The sequence below is a fragment of the Nyctibius grandis genome, chromosome 2 (assembly GCF_013368605.1).
Source record: "Nyctibius grandis isolate bNycGra1 chromosome 2, bNycGra1.pri, whole genome shotgun sequence".
Taxonomy (NCBI): domain Eukaryota; kingdom Metazoa; phylum Chordata; class Aves; order Nyctibiiformes; family Nyctibiidae; genus Nyctibius; species Nyctibius grandis.
The window spans coordinates 109,096,819-109,124,302 of record NC_090659.1 but is presented as its reverse complement, the minus strand read 5'-3'; the positions used below and the strand labels follow the sequence as shown (position 1 = coordinate 109,124,302).

Here is a 27,484-nt window from a genome sequence, read left to right as displayed (position 1 = left end):
ATTTAAAGGCAGTTTGCTGAATGTTGCATTATTCTGATTTGAATGGCTTTCTTCTAAAAGAACTTAAGAAATGCTGCTGAAGTAACAGGGTAATGCAGTTTTAACTGGTATAGTTTGAATAGTTTTTATACCATAAAAAACAATATATATAATATTTTCCAGACAGTGTTTGCATTATTGTACTTTCTAAAAACCCTGCCATTTTCTTCCTTCCAAAAATCCAGAAGTTGCTTCCTCTTAGGTGATGATATTTTTCTTAAAATACATTGTGTGACCTTTGCCACGTAATATGAAAGTGAGTTAAACATACATATCTAAAAGTATATCTAAAATAGTCATTGTCTCAACGTAGTTATTGTCCCTCAATACAGTTGTAGCTTAAACCTGCAGTCTCTCCTTCTGCTTTTTAAAATCTGTCACAAAAAGTGTTTTTTATTTAAACGCAGTCTTGTTGCAGACTGTGTCTTTACTGCTCTTTTTGATGAGGACGGTGCAGTGATCCGTTTACGACCCATCTTACTGCACCTGTCACACTTCTCTGCCAACCAAAAGGAAAGGTAGTTTATCATGTAATGAGTTTTAATATCTTATGATGTCACGGCTATAGTAGTTGCCAGAAACATGGTATAGTTTAAGGTACCAATTCAGTTTTGAGTCACTGCTTCATTTTAGTAACTAGTTTAATAATTCTGCATTGGTATTGAAATTTTCCATTTATTATTTTTCTTGTAGCTGAATTATTGAATAGAACTTAAGTAACTTTATGGCTAAATTAAGGATATTGAGGGAAAAGATCACACTCTCCTAGGTTCCTATTTTGGGCAGTGCTCTTGTTAAGCTTTTTAATAAAAATTCAAAATCTGTAGGTGTCTTCTAACTGCCTTTTGAGTATAATTATCTAGTGTTGCTTTTTTCACTGCTGTCGAGAGAACAGTGGCATTCTAAATACGGTAACACCTTTTCTGCACGTGGAAAGTTGCGTAAGTCTCACAAGTTAGGTAGACCTCTTTAAATCCTGGGCCAGAGCCTTTGATCTGTGTCAAAGAACTTTTTACCTTCTAATTTTTGTCTTTTCAGTTAAACTAAAAAAGATGCTTTTGTATTGAAATAACTGTATTGATTAATAGGAACAAAGTCATACCTTTAGATCATGTAGTTGCTTTCCTGCAAAAGATTGGCCTTATTATTGAAAGGAGGAAGAAGAACCAGAGGAAGGTAATGAGTCAAGGCTTTCTAGGCTACATTATATGTGACGTATGGTTAGGAGTGTAACTTGCTTATTTAGTCCTTTAGTATGGAAAGAAAATAGGAATTAAGTTACACTTACTGGGCTGTCAGCTAGGAAAAACAGGAATTTATTGAATGTTGATTAAAAGTCGTTAATAGAATTTTGCTTTGCGATGCTGTTTGTTAGCTTTTCTGCAGTAAGGGTTTCACTTTAAAATGCTAGCCACTGTCATGAAATGTTTAAGTGATCTTATTAAACTAATTAAAACGTCTTTTAAATTACCTGATGCTTCTGAGCTCAAATTTCTCACAAGGAAGGTCTGTTTCCTTTACTTACAAGGATGTTGTAGTGCTTGGATTGTGGAACTGTGAGTGAAGGCTGCATATTAATGAGACTATTTTAGAATAATATGGGCTGAGTAGTAATGCTTCTACTGGCAAGTGATTTCTGTCTTTGTCAAAGAAAAAGCTTTAAAAATTGTCCTTAATGCAATAAGGATTATTGAATAGATACTGAAAACAGAATTGGCTTCTACATCTCCTTCTTGACCATAGCCTTTTCCTGGACAGGTTGCTGTTACTTGCTTCCAAGACTTTCTTACAGCTTCAGTCTCTTCTCCAAACATGTTTGCTTGCATGTGTCACTGGGATCTAACTGTGTGTTGTTTGACAATGACAGATAAAAAGTGTATTAATTTCTTAGATGTGCATAAATTATGACTGTTTGAGCTTCATACATTACAGCATTAAACTTTGAGTAGCTGTTACTAAAAGATGGATAAATTGTTTTCTAGAGATGTGCATGCAGTTTGCTTGTGGGATGATAAAGGTCCAGCAAAAATCCATCAGGCTCTGAAAGAAGACATCCTCGATTTTATTAAACAGGCACAAGCAGTAAGTTCTTAACATTTCATAACTTCTATTCATATTGTTAGAAAAAGAACCAAATAATTCTGACTGTCATTGGATCTAAATGCATTGCTTTTTTTGTTTGAAATTCTGTGATGTTCTGGAGATCATCATTAGCCTGTGAACTTCTGTTGACAAAAAGAAGACTTAGCCTTGAGCGTTTGCCATGGCTCATTGTTTTCTCGTGGTTCTTGAAACTGGGTTGGGCAGTGATTTTTGTGTTACATTAAAAAAAAAAAAAACAAAACAAAACACAGCATTATTTTTGTTTATCCAGCAGTACTTATGGAATCTTCTTCCACTTGAAAACCTCTTGATGCAAAATTTTATATAAGAAATTACTGTCTGAAAAAAAATTCTGTTGTCTAGCTTCAGTGCTATGGTGACATGTTCATGATGGCTTTAAAAATAAGCCATATGTGTGGCATACTAGAAATATCCGTGTTATCGACACAGCAAGCTTAGCTGTCCAGTTTTATGGGCTTCCCCCCAAATGATTGAAGTTGTCAATAGATTGAAAGGAAGTTTCTGTGTTTGTAAAATGTATAGCAAAAGATGTTTTCTGTAATATGGGATTTAAAAGAGGGGGTTGTTGTAAGATTAAAAAAATATTAAAAATTCCATGACAAAGGTTTGGAAAGGAGAAAATGAAAGTCTATAAAATCTTTCTTTAGCGAAGAGATTTACACCACTAAGGCTTTGCTCAAAGGAAAATAGTTTCTTATATAGGCATTTGTATAACCAGGCATATAAATGTTGATTTTTAAGTTCCATCAGCTTGCTTGCTTACATGCATAAACGTTATGCTGAACTGGAACCTTCTATATGGTCTGCGTTGGCTGTTGTTTGATAGCCATTGTACAATGCCATTAGGATAGCCATTGTACAATGTAGTTCTAGTTCCCAGGCTTAAATAAAATATACATGTTAACTGGCTCTCTGGGTCTAATGGAACGTTAGTAGATGCCATTGAATTAAACTTTTCATTGTTGCACTAGAATATAACATAGTCCTTACAAGTTTGGGTTTTTGTGCCAGTACATGCCCTTAGACCAAAGGTTTTAATCTTTCTGACTTGCAGATGGCTTAAAAGAAAAAAATTGGTTCTTTTGGAAAATTTAAACTTACTGACTACTTGTGTGCTGTTACCTTTCTTTACTCTTTAGAAATGGTCCATATGCCATGGGTTGATAACTACATCCCTAAACTAAATGGCACTTAAATATATAGACTTTCTTATTCTGATATATATGTATATTTGAATTTTATATGGGGAGTTATTTTTGGTACACGCAAAGTCAGTCCGTATTTTGGTGCAGAAATATTGTTTATAAATTACCTCCTCTTCTCCCCCCCCTCCTCCAGAGAGTGCTGAGTCATCAAGATGATACAGCTTTGCTAAAAGCATATATAGTGGAGTGGCGCAAGTTCTTCACACAGTGTGATATTTTGCCCAAGCCATTTTGTCAATTAGAGATTACTTTAATGGGCAAAGCAGGGCAGCAACAAGAAGTCTAATGTAGAAGACAGTATTGTTCGAAGGTAAGTGATAGGTATTAAGAGTTTTGTTGTACACTGTTCTGTCTTTAGTAATAGTGCAGAAGGGATTCTGTAGCTGAAGGTGAAATTGCACCAGTCATGTAATATGATGTATCGCTTTGCTTCAGTGTGAAGGTCAGAACAAACCCTGCAACTTTTTTTTTTCTCTCCACATAATTTCACTCTGTTTCTGCAGTTTTGCTTTGGCTATTAACAGTTTTGTTTCAGGTGATTAAGCACTTCTTTGTTGGGCGTTGGGTTTGTTGTTGTTTTTTTGGTGTGTTTTGTTTTTTTGTTTGTTTTTTTTTTTTTTAAATTATGAGTTGAACCCTGGGGTTGGAGGCAGTTGTAAATTCACCTATTTCTATACTTGTGAGTAGCAAGTGTACTTGTATGTATAAGTGAGTAGTTTTTCTACTCCTAGTTTTATTTCCCTAGGCCAAGATCTAACTGGGACACATCTCTGCATTTTATAAATGACCAATTAAATACGGTCACCTTAAGTTAAATATGGCTATTAATCTCCTAATTTCCCCTTCTTCCTCCAAACTGTCAGTCATATCAATGAAAAGACTGGACATGTAGAATCCTTGTGAATATGATCTTTTTTTCCTATTCCATGTCAAACACATAAAGAAGGTCTAGGGTTTTGAGTATGGAGTGCTCAGTGTTCTGGGTCCCATGAATAATGGTCTTTAAAACTGCTTTAGTCTTTTATTAAGATAAAAAAGGAGCATATCAAATTGTAAAGTTTTAAGTGCTTTAATTTAATGTCGTTCATTATCCCTTTTCATTGCAGAAAGTATCTATAGGGAAATGAATTTCTTTAGCAATCTTTCATTTGGTACTGAAGATTGTTTTAACTCTCCCACTGTCTCCAGGATGGGAAGAACAAAATAGTTCGAATGCATTACTTTGGGCAAAGTTTTTTTTCTTCACCTTCCTATTTTGACATCGGATCCTCTATACCTCTTCCTTGAACAAAAGGAAAGAGACAACAGCAGCAAAGAGAGGAATCACCACCTCAAGTTACCTTTTTTTTGTTTCATTGTATGTTGGAGAAGGCATATGATCTTATTAGGCTTTCCAAAATCTGGCAAACTTGAACTCTTAACTCTGCTGTATGCAGAAGGCAGGAGGAACAAAGAAATGAAAGAAAAAACAAGGTGGAGTGGAGAAGTAGTGAGGAGGAACTGAGAGAAAGAACTGGTATCTAATAGTTCAGATTTTATTCAGGACTGAAGCAGATGGAGATGTGTCTTATCTTTCATATGCAGTACAGTTAGGACCATTTCATGATTGGGACATCGAAACCCTGAGCCTCCAACTTACCTTATTATTTCATATTCACTGCTGAAGGTCACTTCCTGTTTCTGGCATCATTCTCTGTAGTTTTCTAAAAAGCACCTTGTGAAAACTTTTTCCATGCTTGAGAGTTCTTCATATAGTCACCCAAAATTATATGTGTGTTTTCCTTCAACTATATCCATAAAACTTCCTTATCTTTAATGTCTAAAAGCAGTTTGACTGTGACAAAGCTGTTAATGTGCCTGCCAGGTTGCTTGACTTTATCTCACTGTTTTCTTCTCCATTTTTTACTCATTTCAGCTCTTGTAAACCAATTCTGTATTGTACAGTGCAACCATAATGTGCATATCAGTAATGTTAAAATAATGAAAAAAGTAATTGAGGAACCATCATCAAATAAAGCTTTGCTTCTAAGAATGTTCCAATGTTTTGAACAATAATTCCTGTCCAACACATATGACTTCAGTGTCAGAAATGGAAATTTAGCTGAAATTGACACACAGTTATGGAGAAGTTAAGAATAAAGGTTGATAAACTTAACTCTCTTGAAAGGATATCTGACTTTATTAGGTGCTTGCTGTGTTAAAATCTAAAACTTACAAAGCAAGAATGGAACAAGACCATCTAAGCTTTACTATTAATTTTGCCATACAACTGTGTCAAGTCGTCTGAAGCTTGGTTTTAGTAAGCTTATTCACAGTCATGAGGTAGTTTGAACTGGTAAATTTATGATTCCAACCTGCTTTCCACTGCCAGTGTAGACTGACAATTGGCATGCTTAAATTACATTCATAGCAGTTATTGTCAAGTTTGAAGATTAAGTTTGAGCTTTCTTCTAAAGCAATGAAATGGCATGAGTTAGATAGAAAAAAACTAAATATCTTTTAAGCTTTGGCATAATTTCATTAGGTATTCAGTGGCATATAGAAGGAGCTGGACCCAGTGTCGGAGAGCAAAAAAATGACCACAGTAACTTGAATTCTAAAGCAGATTTAAGACTTCTAACAAACATGTAGCAATGCTTTGAGTATTTACTACTGAACAGCTGGTGGAGCTTAGGTGGGTGTAAGTGTGGCCTGGCCTGGCAGTGAGCTTTTCGTGTTGCTCAGCTGGAGCACACTTGGGTCAGGTGATCAGGTGTAATGCAATACATTTGCAGCAGTGTCAGTAGCAATCACCAAAAAAAAAAAAAAAAAATCACACTATGGAATATGAAGGGGACCCTTTGAGTGATGAGGATTTTGTTAGGGGCCTTCATTAACTAATTTTAAAACTTTGCAGTGCTTAGATGAGGCTTGCAGTGTTTTATAAATGATACATGCATTACTTGCATATTGAACTTTCATATTAGATAAATCCAAAACCATAATTTTTTTTTTCTTTACATAACTGTAGTGTTAATTGAGTTTTTTCGTTTTGTTTCAGACTGAGCCTGCCAATAGTGAACTATATTTGGATGTTTGTATCAGTACCCCCTGATATTGCTGGAAAAGTTTCTTGACTGATCACTGAGACTGTAGAAATAATACAGAATTATGGGAGTTAATATCTGAATCAAATACTGCTTTCGCCTAGCTGTCCAGTTACATAAAGCTTAGAATGTGAGCTAGAATATTGCTTCTATAACAAGCTCAGAGCACGATCACGTTCTAAAGTAGTTGAACATGCTGTATATAACCTGAAAATTACATCAGAAATAGAAATGAAGTAATTTATAATTTCTTGTATTTCTTTTGCACAAACTTAGGTCTGCATGTACCTTTCTGACAGGATTTTTTTTTTTCTTCCTGATACACAGCTCATGTTAGATACATGGAATGAATCCATATTTTCAAATATAAAAAACAGACTTCAGGACAGTGCGATGAAGCTAGTTCACCGCTGAAAGACTAGGAGAAGCATTCGACTCTCAGCTCGTTATTGGAGTTCGAGAATCATATGGTATGTCTTGCACAGACTGATCTCTGTTGCCTCCTCACTTTAGTAAATGAATTTTCATTATACAAAGTTGACAATTGTGGTGGTAGGGTTGGAATTACTATCTCTGCATTTTGTATTGATTTTGTTGTTATGCGATACCAGTTAAATTTTGCTTAAAATCTTTAACTTCGAAGTGATTTAACTACTTAGCAGTTACTGCAAAATCAGTGTTTTCGAAGAGGAAACTACTTTCTGACCTTTTAGGGTTGCAGATATAACCTTATGTCCTGTGCTTCTTTCTGTACTGTGTCTGCTTCCTCAGACGGTTTGAAGAAGAAATGCTAAACAGGCTGCATCTAAGACTCCCAGTCTTCTTCTTCTTTGCAAAACAGATCTGTGTATCTGAAAACTTCTATGACATTTCACCATTGCCCTGCCTCTTCTTGAAAGTTATGCAAGCATGTTGAATTAAACTTGTGGCTACTCTCTCAGGCGGCTTTACAGATGTCCAATTCTAAATTTTTTTTAAAGCTTATTCCATTGAAGGACTTTATATATTTACTTATTTATTTCTCTGTACAGTGAGAGGAAGCTGGAAACTTTTTTCCAAATAGTGCAAACCACTGCTGGGTAGCAGTAAGCTCCCTGTCTCTAGTCCTTGTAAAACAGAAAAAAACCTAATGCAAAAAAAAAAAAAAGTCTAAAATGAAGACATTGGGATTCTAAGGGCAGTGTCTAAGCAAAGCTGTTTGCAGAGTCAGGTGGAGAAGTTTTCACTTTCATTAGTCCTTATGCTGAGCTTTTGTTTTTTTGCCTTTTTTTTTTTTCTTTCCAATTTTGGAATTGTATGTGTATTTCTGGTTACCCATGTTTGAATGTCTAAAAAATGCCGGACATAAGCACGCAGTTCTTTCCAGTTCCCTATAGTTAATCTAAATGTTTTGGAGCAAAGACTGGACAATTTTGGTTACCTTTAAGGATCAGAGTGCATTTATAGGATATTGTTCAATGCAGCCTTTTAATACAAGACTCACTTTAATGAGAGAGATTTGCATATTATTAGCCACATAAGTTTCCAAGACTTCAGAGTAAGTTTGGACTTTCTCTTTGCAGTTAACCTTTGTTCTAATCCTGAAGATAAACTTCAGATATATCGGGATAACTTTGAAAAGGCATATTTGGATTCAACAGAGAGATTTTATAGAACACAGGCTCCTTCCTATTTACAACAAAATGGTGTACAGAATTATATGAAAATATGTAAGTAAAAAATTCTGTTGTAACTTTGTTCTGGAAGTGTTAGTACTTAAAATGATTGCTGTTCTACTTTTGCACAGGCAGATGCTAAACTAAAAGAAGAAGAGAAAAGAGCACTACGATATTTAGAAACAAGGCGTGAATGTAACTCCGTAAGAAGCAGTAAGTATAATGTGTAGAAAAATTTTGATGTATCTTATATTTATATAGTATTATTACATTGCAGTTTTTGATTGCTGTGTGTGTTACAGTATTATTTGGTAGCAGTAGATTGATACAAAACTGTTGATTTTATGTTTTTTAATCATCCAGTATATTTTTTCTTGCAAAAAATCTGTATTACTTTCCAATCTGGCAATTTACAGTTTCTACAGATGTTTTAATAGTAAATGTAGATCAGAAGTTCAGATTGAAGGGCAGGTTTTTATTCAAGCTGATCTTTATTCTTTCATTTTGAGTCAGGTATGATTTTTTTTTTTCTCTGCTTAATGGCGAATGAGAATGATGTTTGGAAATAAGCTGGCCAATCTAGTAGGTAAAGGGTTTCTCAGTGCTCATTTAGAATATCTGAAAAGAGTTCTTGTTCATTGCAATCAAAAGGAGCAATAGAAATTTCATTAAAACTGTTCTAGATTTCCTTGTAGGCTGAAATATGGGCATGTAATATAAAGGATGTGTTTTCTTTTTTTTCCTTCCCTTTCCTGTCCTTGAGCAATATTTTACACAGTTCAGATTCTGGAGGACAATTTAACTGCAATGAATAGTTCATAAATTGTGTTGAAATTACTTCAGGAAACAGGTTATTTTAAATAAATACTCTAAATCTTAATTTTCTGCAGTGGATCACAATGTATTTTATGTCTTTTGTTAAGTTGTGAATCATTTATTTTGCACAGCTGTAAGTTGTAACCCGTATAAAGAGGCTGACAAAAGAGAGATGGTCCTCATGTGTACAAGCAGTTTCTGTTCTAGATCTAGCCATAGTGTCTTGATTCAAGCCAACCAGCCTGGTCCAAATAGGGCATGCTGGAATGAGAACTATTCTTAGCTCTTGGATGTATGCTTGGAAACTAAGTAGGGTAGTTGGTGTTCCAAAAGTGATGGCTCCCTTGAGAGAAAAGAGGCAACAGAAATATTAAACTCATTACTGGTTTGGAAGAGAGTTTACCACATTTACTAACCTACACATTTTGAAGAAATATGGTTTCCTGTATAGATTTTTCTTCAAACTACACATACTTTCATGAATCAGGGAATGAATTACTATATAGAGCCCAGTTGTTGAGAACAGGCTAGATTTTGTGTCATGGCAAACTTGAGAGAGATCTGACTTTGATGTTGAGAGGGCTAAATGAGCTAATTCTGTGTTTAATATATTTCAGCTAATGGAGTGCTGCGTCAATGCCCTGGTGACATCTTTTAAAGAGACTATTTTAGCTGAATGCCAAGGCATGATCAAACGAAATGAAACAGAAAGTAAGTGAAGCTCCAAGAACAGTGCAGGATGACCTCAGCATCAGCTGCATAAAAATAGATTTGTTTGTAGATATATCAAATTACTGTTTTTAATAGACGGTGGCAATGTTTTCATAGATAAATATTACTGCATGTGGAGGTTTTCCACAAAAAATGACCATCATTGGTTAGTATTTTTTTTTATATCGCTTCTGAAATGTGTATGTACAATACCCTAATTTGAATGACTGGATAGCTCTCATCTTGCTTGAAAGAAAACAATATTTTGTGCTCTGTTTATTTTACCTAAAACTTATTTTCCTCATGTTGACCAACTCTGGTAAATATTGCACGTGTCTTATTTTCTGTTTGAAGAGTTCAGATACAAACACTCCCCCTTCATTCCACCCTCACTACCCCCTTCCCCCTGGAAAAAAAAAGTGAAGCATCTCTTTACAAAGCTGTTTTTTCTGAAAATCAGGGGGAAAAGTTTCTTATTCTCGTTATTGGTGCAAGACCAATAGGTCAATGAACAACATCTCTGCAAGTTTTTCATCTGGTTTTATAGCCAGTATGTTACTGTGAGTATTGAAAGTTAGCTCTGCCTGCCTTTTTAAAGTTTTCGATGTTTTTTTTTAACTCTGCTGCTGTAAATTGAGAGGTTAATGTAGTTCAAAAGTCTTGTGTTGGTCCTGTATGATAAACCAAACTAGATATGTCATTAAAATGTCATAATTCAAGTAGGGGAATTGAAAAAAATAAAAGCTGAGATCACAGGTTAATTATTGTTTTTGAAGTCTCGATATCCTGCAGCCAGGGAATATTTACCAGTGTCTATGTGAAGTTTTCATTTCTGTGCAAACGTGAAAATTGTTTTATGACATAGAACAGCATAGAAAATAATAATTTCTAAAGCTAGCATTTCAGAAAATATTTGACCGCAAAGCTATGTCATACTGATCTGTTCATCTAGCAGCATGATTTCTGGCAGTAGTCCAGAGCTAAATCTAGAAAGCGCCAAACTTCTTACGAGTATATATTACAGCCTTTGGGAGAATACAGGAGGCTTACTTAAATGTAGAGCTTCAGAAGCATTCATCTGTAGCATCCAAAGCATCTTTCTTCAGAAACTTGTTGAAGTACTCACACAGTCCTCTCTTTCCTTGTGGCTACGTCTGCCCCATGATACTGCTTGGCTGCAAAATACTTCTGTTCAGTATACAAGAGCTCAAGCATCTCTTTCAAGTCTTTTTTTTTTGTTCCCCTAGACCTACCTGTGCTGTTTAAAATGTTTTAATGAAGGATGCAGGTGTAGATAATGAAAAAGTTATTTAAAGGCTGGAGCTATACATAGTGATATATACATCTGATAGTATCCTCTGCTGTACTTCACTTATGCATGTGCCTTTCTGATATTACTTGCCCCAAAGAATTTCGTGTTTTCTTTGTTAAACAGCATCTGACAAAAAAGGGCTGGGTTTTTTGGCTATGAGCTGGGCACTGCTGTAAAATATTCTGTTACATTAAGTACTTAATATTTACATGTCGTACAAAGGAAGGAAGGCATAATGTTTTCCAACTAAAAACCATCAAAGATGTTGTAACTTGCAAACACTCTTCATAGTGGGCTTAGTGCGGGTTTTTTTTGCGTACAGCATTGGGAATGGGCGGCCTAAATTTTATTCTTGAAATACTTCATAATACAAAAAGTAAACTTGGCTTTTATGAATACAAAATGAAAACAGCACTTGTTTAAGTGCCCCAACAACTACAATATTGATTTCTTTACTTTTCACTATCATAATGTATTCTGAGAGAAATTCCAGTGAAATGTTTTTTTGGTTTTGTTACTTTGAAATCTGTCTTTGAAGAATCTGGTTTTTTTCAGGTTCCTACAGTTTTAGGGATGCACCTGAAGTCTTCCTTTGCCACTATTTATTAGGAGAAACTACTGAATTTTTTTCTTGAATTATTCATGCCATGACTAGTTTACAGAAACAGATGTAGAACCCTTTAATGTATCTTCTTGTTTCCTGTTTTCCGCCATCTCTTCCTCCCTCTCACCCTTTTTTAAAGTGCAGATGAAAGATCCTGTAAAAGTTGAGCTTTTTGAATTTATGCTATGTAAAACAGTGCTGCCATCACTTACAGTACGTCTAAATTGCACTGAGAATACCACTGACTCCCATTTTTTTCTGGTTCCTGAAATCCCATTGTTTAGCCCACTGTGAGTTGCCTCTAGTAGCATTGCAAGTTCTTGTGGAAGGTTGTTGGTAGTTTCCATTCTTTAATTTGCATTGTTATGTTCTAAAAGGAATTTTTTCCTCTTTGTGCATTGCTTTTCTATTTGGTTCTGCAAGTGTTGTTGGGATACAGAAGTTGATAACATACATTTCATCTTCAGTGGGACTGGATCTTGCAGATGTCGCTGGCAGAAGTATTGCAGAGGAGAAAACAAAGACAGGGCCTCTGGCTTTTGTTCCCCTTTCACAGTAGATATAGCATTGAGGAACTAAGCAAATTATCATTTTTTTTTTTTCTATCAAAAAAAGAATCAGAATCCATGATCAGTTTGTTCTACTTCATTAAGCAGAGTCCTTGGCTGTGTTTAGTTCAAATCTCTGTGGTCTCTAAAACAATCTGGTAGCCTTAATCCAGGTATTCCTTTGTGGACAGCTTTCTCAAGATGATTATTGATGTTTCAGTATTTTTTTTTTTTAGTAGTTTTGAAATACCTTCACAAAAAGTAGACAAACCATATTTAAAGTTTTTGAACTAGTAGCTTTCAGAGAAACTAAATAAACTCTTTGGGAAGAGATAAAGGAAAAAAAATGCTGTTTACCTTAGTCAGTTTTCATTGCTTTAGAATTTGGCATGCTTTTAATGAAAACATTGTAGATGATATTGGAAGATACACAAAGACAGCTCTGTTTGGCTTTAATTTTAAAAAAAATATATAAAGTCTTGAATCCATACAATTTCCTGCATAAACTCCTGTAGGCTTCCAACTGAGAGAGACCCATTTTTGCCAGGGACTTAATCCAAATTGCCATTGACTTTAGGGTTTTGTATTCAAGCTTGTGATATTATATGCATAAGCAAGTATTATGTTGCAATAAGAATCTCTTTTTGCCTTCAGAAGAATCTCCTTGTGGGACCAGAATTAGAGCAGTATTCAAATCATTTTTCCTTTTAAGAGATGAATTGGATTATCTGCTCTTTACATCCAGTGTGCCACTTGAGATATCCCTAGCAGAAATGCGGTATATTTGGGTTTTATACAGGTCTTTGGCTGGTGGCTTTATCAGTATTTGTATCTTTCAGAGTTGCATTTAATGTTTTCACTGATGGATAAAGTTCCGAATGGCATAGAGCCTATGCTAAAAGACTTGGAAGAACATATTGTTAGTGCTGGACTTGCAGATATGGTAGCAGCTGCTGAAACTATTACTACTGTAAGTGTATCGTTTTTTAATAAAATAATGAAAAAACAACTTTGCGTAAGTTAAGTACTGTCTAATTGTGGGACATACCTGTGAGTGGAAATAATTTTTGAAGATTTTATGTTTAAACAATGAATTTTGATCCACTGAAAGTTTTAAATGTGTTTAGAATAATTTTTTATTCCTTTTGTTTTCCATTGTAACTTTAAAACATGAATCTAATTTGCGGTAAAGAAAAGGTTATAAATTAAGTGCATGGGATACTTATACAGTAGGATTGTGTTAGCATCTTAATTAAAAAAAGCATAATCAGTTTTTTCAGAATTCTAACTTCTTGATGAAATTTGAAATTTGCTTTCAGTCTAAGAGTGGATGTTTGGTGTGGAAATTAAAAGTTTTTTTCCCCACTGTTCTTTCTGAGCTTTCTGTCATGTTTTCCTCTGGGTCTAGGAGGGCTGAATATCTGCAGCAATTAGGATGTGCCTTTTATTGGTCCTCGAAAACTTTATTTATTTAGAAGTTATTATATAATATTTGAAAGTTATATATTTTTTCTATGTGTATATACATGTTTGTATGTTGCAAATACTATCCTCAAAGTCTGTGTTGAGGCTTACATGCTGTAGAGCTCTTTAGTACAGAGAGCAATGATAAAATGCTCATTCATAGTGTGCAGGCTTGCGGATATGACATTATTACAGATTAGGGAATTACATGTAAGCTCAAACTGAATTCTGTGCAGCTTTTTTTAAATTTGATTTTTACCTTTTTAACTTTAGGATTCTGAGAAATACGTAGAGCAATTGCTCACACTATTTAATCGATTTAGTAAATTGGTTAAAGAAGCTTTTCAAGATGATCCAAGATTTCTTACTGCAAGAGATAAGGTGTGTGTTTCTGCTGATCATTTCTTTTCAGTTTAAAAATTGTTGTTCTTATGATGTCTCTGAAATCCTTGTACCCATTCACTGTTAAATCTAGAAGCTGCTCTTACTCTAGTAAATATGCAGACTAAAATATTGATGAAACTTATTAACTGATAAGCTTTTAATTTGTGTTGTAGTTGTGCATAAAGCTGCATTTGTGTTCAGCTTTGTAATGTTGTAGAGCACATCAGAGGATGATCTTTGTGTTGAGCACCTTAATGTCTGATTCAGCAATATATTTATGTTTAGAATTTACTACATATTTGGGTGTAGTCTCATGACAGATATGGAACTTGCTCCATGCAATCCTTTCCTAAGTTGTTGCTTAAAGGAAAGTAGTATGTTAATGGAAAAGAGGAAAACACAAAACAACAGTTAATGGGAAATTGAGTCATAGGATTTGAACTCTCATATTGAAAAATCAAATCTGCAAACTATGGGCTAATAAAAACATTGGGATTAATTTCATGTTGCAGTAATCTAAAAAGAGAGATAAAACCTTTGTGATTCATATGTTAAAGAGAGAAACTGAGTGAAGCACTAATAATCTGTAATTACTTTTCAGGCATACAAAGCAGTTGTGAATGATGCTACAATATTTAAACTTGAATTGCCATTGAAGCAAAAGGGGTGAGCCATATAAACTTCATGTGAATCAAGGTTTTAAAATTGTTAAAGATTGAGCTTCTCTTTTAAAATATCTCTTCAAAAAGTAACACTGTTTAAAAGTGCTTTGTGTTCTTTGCATTATGGAGTTTCAGATTGCTTATCAGCTTCTGGTAAGACACTCTTTATGTGGCAGTGGATCAGTGAATAGCAGCCTGTTTAATCTCAAATTTATTTGTAGTAATTGGAGATCTATTCTTTTATAGTAATGAGTCAGTTTGTTAGCTGAATTTAATAATACCTTCCTGAGTTACTAATTACAAAAACCTGAGCTGTATAACAGCTGTGACTTCAGTAAAAGTCCTGGGGAAAACTGAGCCAGTAATCTTTATGGGAATAAACTTTGGCTGATTAAGGTGTAACCATCCACAAGCTGTTTACCCCTTCCTCTTGTGCCAGCTGTGAGTGTGACCTGTCTGTGTGTTACATTTTTGTTTCAGCACAGGATTAACCAAGTTAGTTTAAAAAACTTCCAGTAGATTAAGCAGACCTGGGTGACTCAAGAAGAAAAACCATGCTTACAGTAGCCACTCTTCTAACTCAGCTAAGTGAAGGTAGCAGTCAGTTAATTGATGGTTAACGTTTAACATGTCATGTGCCACTTGAATAGGAATCTGTACGTATTTAGGTGGTTGGGATTGCTTATATGTAGTTTGTGGTCTGATTTACTACAGAAACAAAACTTACGTAGCTGGGCTGCCAGCTTCCCTTTCCAGTAACTTCTAGTTAGGGGTGGATGGGTATAAATATCTGTGCAGCATTTTGATTCTTATTCTGTGTTTGGTTTTGTACTAATGGTAAGCCTAGACAGGGATTAGCCTTGCTGTTTTTATGTTATTGGAGGAACACCTTCACAAAAACCTGGATCCCTGCTTTGTATACTTCTTATAGAACGGTTTCGGTTGGAAGGGACCTTAAAGATCATCTAGTTCCAACCCCCCTGCCATGGGCAGGGACACCTTCCACTAGACCAGGTTGCTCGAAGTCCCATCCAACCTGGCCTTGAACACGGCCAGGGAGGGGGCATCCACAGCTTCTCTGGGCGACCTGTGCCAGTGTCTCACCACCCTCACAGTAAAGAATTTCTTCTTAAGATCTAATCTAAAACTACCCTCTTTCAGTTTAAAACCGTTCCCCCTTGTCTTATCACTACATGCCCTTGTAAAAAGCCCCTCTCCCGCTTTCCTGTAGGCCCCCTTCAGGTACTGGAAGGCTGCTAGAAGGTCTCCCTGGAGCCTTCTCTTCTCCAGGCTGAACAGCCTCAACTCTCTGAGCCTGTCTTCATAGGAGAGGTGCTCCAGCCCTCTCATCATCTTTGTGGCCCTCATCTGGACACGCTCCAACAGCTATAGATGTAGGCAAGGTAGAGGAGTTGTTTAGGTCTCTGCTAGTGTTTTCATTTCTCCTGGGAGCATCCAAATCAATACGTCGTTCAAACTGTGTTTCACTCCTAAAGCTAAACCTGCCTACTGATTTCTTAGAAACCACCATGATGGCGATGGTCTTCTGTTCAGGATTCTTCTTCCCAAGCTCTTCCAAGTTGTCTATGTGTGCAGCCTGGTTTAAGTAAAATGAAACTTCATCCTGCTTAATTGTGCCATTAAGTTCAGCCTAAGAATATGGAATTTGGTAATTTTTCATTGCTGTCAGGATCTTGAAGACTCCTGTTCAGAAATACCTGGAAACACATTCATTAAATAAGGGTTCTGTTTTGTAATAACCAAGACTAGTGATCTGCTTTTACTCTGAATGGTCTTTAGGAGGGCCGAAGACACTAGCCTGCAAGCTGCTTCATGAATTTAAAAGGATAAGAGTTTTAGCACTGTCTAAACCAGTTGGTGAGAGGGTGAGAGAATGAGCAAGAATACTGGATCTCTGGGCATCCCAGCAGCTTCTTAACCTGCTGTCTAACTCACTGCCTTTGTTTTGGGCCCTTGAGACTAGCAGTCTAGTGGGTGCCATCTGACTCTAGAAATAGGGATTGGTCCTTGGCACTATTTTAGTTACCAGTCTAGACACAGGTTCAGAACACGAATTGTGCTTGCATGCCTTTTGAAGAACCACAGTCTGTCTACTGGAGCATCTTCTTGTTCAACTTTAATCTGCCTTTGATCTCCAAGCTGTTAGTCTGCTGTTTATACCTGTTACAAAATAATTTTATCCTGTTACTATGTGACAGATGTGTTGGGTTTTGCAGTCTCTGAAATGCAGTGCAGGAGGCTGTTCTTGAGACTTTCTTTAAAGCATACTGACAAGTGATACATTTCACTGCAGCATTTGTTAATTCTTTACTGGAATACTTAACTGCCTTGCAATATTTAGTTGTTTCAAACTATAGTTGAATGTAATCCTTCATTGTTAGGCTTCTAAAATCAAAAGCAATTTGAATGATCAAGCTGTAGAAGCTGTTTGAAAATGTTAGTAGTATTCTTTCAAGAAGAAAATTTTTCATTAGTTTAACAAGGATATGAATTCACCACCAGGATCCTTGCCAAGAGGAATCAGGAAAGAGTGATCTGTCTTGTTAACAGTGTGAACTACTCCAGATGGCAGGATTCTATACGTTTTGAAGATATGTTGTTCTTCTTTTATTTAGTGTTGGATTGAAAACACAGCCTGAATCCAAATGCCCTGAGCTTCTTGCTAATTACTGTGACATGTTGCTAAGAAAAACACCACTAAGCAAAAAAACTAAACCTCTGAAGAAATTGAAGCAAAGCTTAAAGAAGTGGTATGTTTTGCTTTCTACTTGTCAAATTATTCTGAAGAATGAATTTGCTTGGTTTTTATTTCTTTATGTGGGCCGAGGCCTTGATCTTCAAAAACGGTTATGTAAGGTGTATAATAGAGAAAAAGTTTATTATGTCATCAAGTGTGTGTGTGTTTAAATCTTGTAAACCATGCAGTGTTCCATGTCTCTGTGTCAGTTCACAAAATTAGTGCCTATATCACTAAATTAATGCCTATACCAGACTGTGATGTATTACAGTAACTGATGTTAGTCTAGAAAATAATACAGGGGATTTTTACATACTGGTGTCAATGTCTTTTCTGATTTAAGAGAGGGTCCTTGATGGTTGACAAATGAAGAAATTGGAGGTGTGATATTATGAAAGATTCATAGCTGATACCTGTGATAGTATTAACACAGTTGCTCTTAAGACAATGTCAGGTAGCCTTTTTCTACTTCATAGTCTACAGTGGCATTAGATCAGCATTCAACGACTTGTATTATTGACAATGCAAATAAATATATTAAAATCTACTTTTTTGACAGCTTTTGGTACTTAAATATGTACAGAATAAAGGATGTTTCATGAGATATCACAAAGCTCACTTAACAAGACGCCTGATATTAGATATATCAGCTGATAGTGAAATTGAGGAGAATATGGTGGAATGGCTCAGAGTAAGTAGCCTGACATCTATCTTTGTTTGGTTGTGCCTCTTGCTTGTGGTATTAATTCCCACTCTTGAACTTAGATACTGTTCTTGCATAAGTGAGTTCTATCTTAAATTGCAGGCCACTCAGGACGTTCTATACTTCTGTTTTATTGCAATATTTTGTGGAAGTAAAACAGTTTAGCTCTTTTCTAAGAGAAATGTTGATCCTAATAGTGGCAGTGATAGTTTTTAAAAATATTTCACATATGATTATCTGAAGGCTTCATATATTCCATATGCAAATGAGAAAAATGCAGTGTACTTGTTTTTTAGTATGTAAATAATTTGAGATGTTTAATTGTGAAAATTTTGTGTAGGTTAGAATATTATTTGCATGCCCTTAAACGTTCCTTCAAATCTCAGAATTCACTGATTCCTTAATGCATGCTTATGTTCTTCAGCACCTTGGATTCGTTTAAAAGAATTGTCATATGCCTTCAAGGGGTAACTACTTATGATCCATGCAAAAAAAAACCTTTATATTGCATTGCAGATTAACTGTTACTCTAAAGTGGTCATACCTGTGTACTTTAATGCTATTCAATTTTTTGAGTTTATTATTTTTAAAATAAAGCTTTTTGTTCATAGTTGTCTCTGTCATAGTTTAGTGTTCTGTTTTGTTTATACAGGAAGTAGGAATGCCAGCAGACTATGTAAACAAGCTGGCTAGAATGTTCCAGGATATCAAAGTGTCTGAAGACTTGAACCAGGCCTTCAAAGAAATGCACAAAAATAATAAACTTGCTTACCAGGTACTGTTTTCAAATTAGTTTCCATTTTTTTCTTTCTCTTAGTGAAAAATAATTCTGTTGAATCTTGAGTTAAAAATTATATCAGCTGGAGATTGAACATAGTCTTCAGGGCATTGTTATCCCTAGATTAGAAGTGTCTGTAGAATCTTTCTCTTACAGTTGACGCTGGAGCTATATCCTTCTGCAAGTTATTGTGGGCTTTCATTATGAGCAATCTTGTAGATACAGACTCCCTACTCTTGTAGTTAAATTCCCAAGCAGGAGCTTGAATCAGTATCAACGAGGTGAATGCCCGAACTACCCCCTTCTTTTATGCCATCATCATTCTTCATGAGTGCTTCATGCTGTGCTCCTCCTTTACCTGCCAGCAGGAGAGCTGGATGCACGCTATGAAGAGCTCAAATCACATTTCTGATATTAAATTTCACTGATGAGAGAGGCTGAAGAACATCCAGTTTTGGACCTGCTGCTGCTGAAAACCCTTGAGTAGTGCTTACAAGCATCAGCTATAAAGCTGCATCAGGGCTTATGGAACTCTGCAGAGGCAAGCCAAAGAACCAGAGATTTCAGTCTGTGTTGCTGGCAGAAAGCAGTGGTGCATAAATAGAGTACCTTAATTTTTAAGTAGGTAGACATCTTGCTACTTTCTGAAAATTCCGTCCTCCATAATTGTATTTAGAGTAGGAAAAGGAAAACATTTTATTTATCTATGTGTTATACCTGGAGATTCATATAATCCAATATTGTCTTACAGCTGACTCTGTGAATATTAAAATTTTAAATGCTGGCGCCTGGTCCCGAAGTTCTGAAAAAGTGTTTGTGTCGCTGCCCACGGAATTAGAAGATCTCATCCCAGAAGTTGAAGAATTTTATAAAAAGAATCACAGTGGTAGAAAATTGCACTGGCACCACCTCATGTCCAATGGAATTGTAAGTGTGTAGTTTTCAGTGTATCAATATCAATGACTGTACTTTCTGTGTATTTATAATAGTCAAAGAGTTTGTGATCCAGAAAGGCTTACAAGTAAAATTGTCATTCTATTCACAGATAACATTTAAGAACGAGGTTGGCCAGTATGACTTGGAGGTAACAACATTTCAGCTAGCTGTGCTGTTTGCATGGAACCAAAGACCCAGAGAGAAGATCAGCTTTGAAAATCTTAAACTGGCAACTGAACTCCCTGATGCAGAACTTAGGAGGACTTTATGGGTATTTCCCTTTCTCTTGAACCAGATTTCTTCTTGATTTTTGTACTCTGAATACTGGATTAGTATTTTTAAAGCACTGTCAGATAACACTTTGAAACTGAAATACGAACGCCTTTCTTGCTAATCAATCAGTTGTAATGCTGGCTCCTTGCACTACTGTTAAGCACACACAGCCTTTACATTAACACATTCTCTCTACCCAGTATTATCTAACAAGATTTTGGAAACAGCAAGATCTTTTTGACCATATGCTGCCTAAAGCACACAGATATGATTGTGGTTTGTAGAGCAGGACTGGTTTAATTCTAGGAAATAAGTGGCACCTGATAAATATATGTTGCTTAAAAATAACTTCAGTGTTTGCTCTGTCAGACTTTTAATTATTAAGCTCAAGAATAAAGAGAGAAATCACGTAAATCAGACATAACACCACTTCTGTAGCCGTGGGTTTGTGCATTTTACTTCTTTGTATGATTTTTCTTACGCTAACCCATTTCAGAAGGAGATTTGGTAAACTGTGTCCCCTCTCTGATTTGACTAGTATCTTTGTGTTGCCTTCTAGCAGCTCCCAACAAGGCTACATGGTTCCCTCAGTACAGTCTGCACAGCAGTGAACTATGTTCTTAAAAAGTAATTGTTGCCATTTAGAAAGTCTGGTGTTTTATTTTCATTCTTTCCCCTCCCCTTTTCTCTGTAGTCTCTTGTAGCATTTCCAAAGCTGAAACGTCAGGTTTTATTGTATGAACCTCAAGTCAATTCACCCAAAGACTTTACAGAAGGAACCCTCTTCTCCGTGAACCAGGAGTTCAGTTTAATGTAAGATGATGTTTGAAAAGTAAAATAACAATGTACTATTTTATAATTAAAGGAATTCACATTAAGTTAACCTTCATCCTTGAAAGTTTTCAAGATTCAGCTAGGCACGTGCTTTGCTGCCCTATCCTCGCTTTGTTTTGGCGACAGTCATGCTTCAAGTAGCTGGTTGGACTAGACCTCCAGCAGCCCCTTCAGACAAATGTTTCTGTGATTGTGACTTCTGTGAAATTAAATTTCTTAAACACCTAGGGATGAGATGCAAAATTGGAGGCTTTGCTATCTTTCTGTTACTAATGAGCCCATGAAATTTCACATAGGAAGAACAGCATGTAAGCAGAGCACTAGTGCTCTATTGATTATTACACACATGCAGAGTTGCAAAAGCACAGTGATAAGTTAAAGAAGGAAGTTAAACTGCTTAATAATATGGTATGCTGTCAAAAGCCAGGATTTTTGATGTGGCTTTTACCAGTCTTCATTTCAGTGAGAATTGCAGTGCTCTTTTACTGGTGCTTTGAAATCGTACAGAGCATAAGATAGCATGAAGAGAGAATGTCTAAATGGTGTACATACATTCAGCATGTTTTACTTTGGCTTTTGTCTCTCTTTGTTATCAATGACTATGATTAGAACTGGCTTCTTGCTAGTTACCTCAGATTCTGGGCCTCATTCTCAGTAGCAGCTGGACATCTGGATCTGTGGAGGGAGAGAGAGAGGTGATGGATCTGCTTTCCTGGGGCTTAGTTTCTTGCCCAGGGGCATGATGTTTGTTCCTGTCATCAGGATCATGAGCTTTGGGAAGTGATGAGAGGGCGTGACAGAAGAAACAGGCTGTACAGAAGGTTTGTGGGTGACCACTGAAGAATGACATCAGCTTTCTTTGTTACAGTAGCTTTTATTCGTCCTTTTTTTCTGCTAGACAGACAGTTCTTTTGATGGAAAATTAACTAGTCCAATGTTCTGAACTTTGTTATAAAAACTTTCTCTGAAGAACCCTAGTTTTATATAATTAAACTGAAATATATGTCTCTGAAATTTTGTTCTTTAAAATAGTACTGGTAACTTCTCAAATTTGGACACTGTCAGTTTCAGCTGATGGATTTTTTGTCATGCTAGTATATTTGGATTTTATTGTGCAGAGACATTGGCATTGAGTTTTGATTTGTCAGCCAGCTATCTCACTGCTGCAATGCTGATAGCCTGTAAATATCTGATATGTGGCAGTACTCCTTGCTGCTGTAATTTAAGTTTAACGGGAATTCCTTAACGGGAAATGTATTTTTTGCTTATTTTGATACAATACAACTTTTTCAGAAAAAACGCTAAAGTTCAGAAAAGGGGCAAGATAAATTTGATTGGTCGGTTGCAACTTACTACAGAGAGAATGCGGGAAGAGGAAAATGAAGGAATTGTCCAGCTAAGAATATTACGAACCCAGGCAAGTAAACTGCCAGAGGAACATAAAATTACCCTATTTCTTTGTTGTATGATCACTCCTGCATGCTGCCCGCATTTGGACGTTGGTGATGAATGAAATGAATGCTTTGGAATCCTATTGGAACTTAGTTTTGCTCTTCGGCGTAGATCCTTTGTGAATACCAGATTTTGCATGTGTGTTGGTGCACTTGTAATTATCAGCCTCCTGTTCTGATGTACCTGTTCATCCTTTTTAAAGATGACAAAGCAGATATTAAGCCATCAGTGAAGGCATAACTGTGTAGTGGTGGGTAGCAGCAGCAGATAGTAAAGTTGACTGACTTGAGCCACCAACATGAACAAACAGTATTGTTGATCTTGAAATCTCTTTTGACTGCTCTGTATGAAGAGAGTAGAGTAATCTCGGAGATGGCATCACGCTTTACTAATAGCAGTATGACCTTTGAGAGGCCTTCTCTTTAGAGGGAAAGTTTGTAAGTACATCTGAAATGTACAAGCTGCAGCTTCCTGCTTTGTGGTTGGTTGTCTTTCAGTCAGGTACTCATGTCATATCTTTTGAGCTGACAGTTCTTAAAAGAAGAATTAACTTTTTCAGGCATCAGAGATCATTACCTACAATGGAGTCTCAAAAATTCCATCTTACCTTCAAATTGCAGGTCTCTTCTATCAGTCAGATTAGATTCCAGGCCACGCAGTTGCACCACCTGACTTAACATCTTGGCCACACTTCCAGCAGAAGGATTAATGCGTGGTTGTATTTATGAAATGAGAACTCCTTGTGAGTTCCAGTTTGACATTAAGCTTGCATTTTGTGAGGTATTCACAAGGTATATCACAAATCACCCTGGAAATGGCGCCTTCTGCTCAGAGAGTGAATGAACATTAGGTTTTAGTGAGTAATTCACACTCTAGGTATAAGATTTAATTAGGTTTTAGTGAGTAATTCACACTCTAGGTATAAGATTTAACTGCAGATTCTCCTTTGACTGGACTTGTCTTATATCTCTCTTGTATCTTGCCAGTGTTTCATTCTTTTCCTTTATCAACTTTGTAAAAGCAGTTCAGTATCTACTTAAGCTAAGAAATGCAGCATGTATCTGATTTTTAAGGAAAAATAAAGATTTCCTTGCTGTGTTGCCTTACCAGGAGCCCCCTGTTAATGCTGTGTTCACTTTGTCGCTTCGCCCAGGCATTTCAAATAATTTTTTTTTCCTCTCGTCCCCCACCAGGAGGCTATCATCCAAATCATGAAAATGCGGAAGAAAATTACTAATGCCCAGCTTCAGACTGAACTGGTAGAAATATTGAAAAACATGTTCTTGCCACAAAAGAAAATGATAAAAGAGCAAATTGAATGGCTTATAGAGCACAAATATATCAGAAGAGATGAGTCGGATATCAACACCTTCATATATATGGCATAATTTGAGGACTCTGCAGAATGCTGAGAACGTAAATGGAAGGGTGCTTGGACAGACAGCTGCAACAGTTTGTGCTGCAGAAGGACTAGTTTTGACTTTCGTTACGTATTAAAATCCCTGCCTTACCTTACAGAGGACTGTATTTTGCCAATCTCATTCAGCTAGCATGATGGCATTCCCTTCATGTTGCACACTTTTAACAGCATGCTGTTTTGTGGGAAACTTGCATTCATGAAGAGCCCATTGTGAACTTTTTAAAGTAGATTTGATTTACACCCACCAGGAAGAACACAGGTTTGGGGTTTTAAATGACCAGTACTTGCACAAGGAAGAAATATTCAAATATTCATGCACTGAGGAACTGCTATTAGTTTTGTTTTGGGTTTGGTTTTTTTTTTTGTTTTGAGTTTTTTGTTGTTTTTTTTTTAAATGCAATTAGGACTAGAAGTAGCACTTTCACTTTTGTGTTTTGGATCAAGAGAGTAATGTACTGTCCACCTTTGATCCTTTTTATGTAATAATATTTGAGAGACACAAACACATTCATCACAACTGATACATATTTGTTACAGTTAAAAGCTATTGGCTAGAGCAGTGCTTCAATCTAGTAACTGGATTTTAATAATTGACACATAAATGACATAAAAGTAATTCCAAGTCATGGGTGATATTTTTCCTGAAGCAAGAGATCATTGTTTTTAAATTGTTTGCTGTAAACAAGTGGATATACGTTATTTGTTACCTTATTTGGATGGATTACTTGCTACAATCCTTTTTGAGAAGGTAAAGCTTTCTTGAATGATACTCACTCTAAAAGCAGTTTTCATGGGTGGGTCTGTTATACTGAACAGAAATATTAAGTGTATTTCCTTGTACATTTAATATTTGTATTCCAAATATTTAAGTATGACTACATATATCTGAATGCATTAAAGAGTAATTGGTGCACAACTCCCCCAGAAAGGAAATAACACTTGAAGATCCCTGTACTAATTCCTCATTGGTTAGTTTATATATACATGCGAGGTTAATCCAATTGGACTGGTTTGTTGCTTAGAAGTCAACATCTTTGTATGAAAAAAAAAACCCTCTGCTTTTTATTTTGAAACTGGCAGGGTAGGAAATACAATTCTAATGAAAATGGTAAAAAGCAAAGGAAAAATACCTTGTTTAGTGCATGCAGAGAGAGTGCCAAATACACATCAGGAATTTTAACTTTTTAAAGTTACCTCTTCTATTTTCAATCATCTTAAGTAGTCGTTTGGCACTGCCTGCCTCTCTGCTATTCTGAAATGTCTCAGCATGTTCTGGGCTGATAACATGAATCACTGGAGCAGAGTGCCTGTCTTGGGACAAAAGGTAAGTTGCACTTAACTCAGTTCTGTATGAATATCCCTCTGTAAATCGCCAGTGTGCGAATTATTTTTTTTTAATTAACCAGTTCAAGTACAACATCTAAAGGTCTAATCATCTTTGATGACTGAAAGGGGGAAGAGGATACAATTAACTTTAGTCAAAAAGGAAAACCTTCCAGTAAGTAAGAGGAGAAGTTTTGCTTTTACATCGTTGCAGTAAAGTATCAAGCAAGAGTGATTGAAAAGCAAACTCTACAAGAATGGCTGTTTGCACCCATCAGCAGGCTGCACGCTCTGTTACTAATGTAAATGCCAATGTGACTGCCTGAGAACAGTGTGTACTCGGACATCTATTTCGGTAAGAAATTTTCGGTAGTGAGGGTTTCATGAACAAGACATGGAGAGAAATTGAGACCTGGCCAATTACCATTGATTGAAATCCCACAAATGTTACATGCTTTTATTGATACTCAAAAGCAGATGCTGTTTAAAAATATTGCATCTTTTATGTCAGCCCTGTGGTGTTGCGATTTAGAATCAAAAGCAAGTGGTGCTCTGTGTAGTTAACCAGTAAAACTATTTGAACGTTAGAAAACAAAATTCTAATAAAAAGCTTTGTTCTGCAAGACTTTCAGTCTTTGTAACTTAAAAGTAATAAAAGCTCACTTGGGATAATCTGAGTCTGAGCAGACTCTTCAACATCAACAATTCTGGCCCTTAGAGAAGAACAGGTGTGAAATGGTCACGCAGAAAGAGCTGCAAAGGGGGTAATGCTGATTTTGAAGCCATTGATTTGGATTTAGGAGAGAAGAGATTGCATCTCTGATGCAACTGCTTAGGAAGCTGGAGTGTATGCAGAAAGCAACAGGTTGCTAAAAGCCAGGAGCTAAACGTTCCCTCAACTAATAAATACAAAATAATACAACCTAAATGTTATCTATATATTTCTCAACACTTGGGGTGCAGAAATATAATTGGTAATGTGCCTATGACGGGGCCGTTTTTCTTCAGATATATTCCGGAAATGGACTTTGGGTTTTTTATTAAATGAGACTCACACCAGCAAATTTGTTAAAGACGCAGAATCACATTTAGCATCCTTCATCAGGTCACTTTCACCAATATGCACTTAAAACTAGTATCGCATGGGGCACAGGGAGATACCTGGGGTAAACTGTTCTTTTGGGGAGGGTGGAGTTCAGATCTAAAGGAATATGAACTATTTCTTCACTTGCAGTATGGCAACAACGCACTTTTAAGGCGGCAGTTTTTAGCTATGAATATATATGTCCAAAGACCTAGCTTAAAGAGGTGCTGCATCTGAAAAACATGTTGCCACACACACTGCCACGGTGAATAGCTATGGAATGAAACCTGGTGCAGGACGGGAGGAAAAAAACTTTTAATGGGTTTAATTAAGAAATACTGTTAAATCTTTCTCTACCCCAAGAACTTGATGAGGATCTCAGTTTCACTTCTGAAGTCTTCCATTTTCCTCTTTCCACAGTTGGTGTCCCTAGCTTCTATTTTTACTCATGTCTTTCATTTGTTCTGACTAATGCAATTACATTTCCAAAAGACGTGACTTTCTTGTTTTCACCTTTTTAAACTTAATAGAAATGTTCTTAATGTTCACATGTTGCATTTATTTGCATTGGGATGCCATTGTCCTATAAAGTGCAAATTTTAAAAATACAATTGGCAAAAAGATTTGATAGTTTTACAGAAAGATTTGCTATATGAAACTCAAACTGTTTTCTATTTTCAGCCAAATGACTGGGATGCTATCTTTGTAATTCTTTGAGGTCGTATTTGTGAAATAAACAATACATGAAAGCTTTCCTGTCATACACACTATATGTAGTCTGGAGTGTTGAGCAAACTTGAGTTCCTGAGTTGTAATATCTACCTACGTATGGTATTTACAATTTTGAATGTGTGCCACTACCAAGATAATAATGCTGTACAATTTTGAATGGTGGTAGTTTCTGTATGGCAGTCCAGCTGAACTATTTTGATGTACTGCTTAATTTTTGAATTTTATTTTTTAAGTTGTATAATTTATTTTCTTGCAAAATAAAAATGTAATATAAAAGACTACTCATTTAGCAAGGTATTTTGGTGTCTTGTCCTACAGAATTTCTAAGCTGAATTCAGGTGCTGCTCCTGAAAATTACCACTGTATGGAATTTGCCTGATTCCAAGTCCTGAAGTCTGTTATGATCAGAGTACTAAAAAAAAAAAAGAGGTAAAGACTTCCAGTTCCTTTCTTGTTATGATTTTTCAAGTACTTAATGTTATATGTAGAGCTCTTTAGTCTTCCAGGTTCTACTTAAAGTTTAGCTGTGGTCTTTCAATTTGAAGTTATCAAAGCCTGCTGTGCCAGAAGTGGCTGGGGTC

The 27,484-nt window shown here is 36.0% G+C and overlaps 1 protein-coding gene across 1 annotated transcript in view; it reads left to right on the top strand.

Moving 5' to 3' along the window:
• CUL5 (cullin 5) overlaps positions 1-27,184 on the top strand; it is a 35,176-nt gene extending 7,992 nt beyond the window's left edge. Inside the window, 21 exon segments of the mRNA XM_068423087.1 lie at positions 649-654; positions 2,022-2,121; positions 3,502-3,627; positions 3,629-3,682; positions 6,782-6,862; positions 6,864-6,924; positions 8,017-8,158; positions 8,237-8,333; positions 9,543-9,636; positions 12,940-13,070; positions 13,838-13,945; positions 14,550-14,614; positions 17,247-17,343; positions 17,346-17,381; positions 17,928-18,059; positions 18,724-18,844; positions 19,598-19,776; positions 19,895-20,056; positions 20,753-20,871; positions 22,186-22,309; positions 23,538-27,184. Of these exon segments, the coding sequence (XP_068279188.1) occupies positions 649-654; positions 2,022-2,121; positions 3,502-3,627; positions 3,629-3,682; positions 6,782-6,862; positions 6,864-6,924; positions 8,017-8,158; positions 8,237-8,333; positions 9,543-9,636; positions 12,940-13,070; positions 13,838-13,945; positions 14,550-14,614; positions 17,247-17,343; positions 17,346-17,381; positions 17,928-18,059; positions 18,724-18,844; positions 19,598-19,776; positions 19,895-20,056; positions 20,753-20,871; positions 22,186-22,309; positions 23,538-23,732 (2,230 nt within the window). The 3' untranslated portion in view covers positions 23,733-27,184.
• Positions 27,185-27,484: the final 300 nt, after the last annotated feature.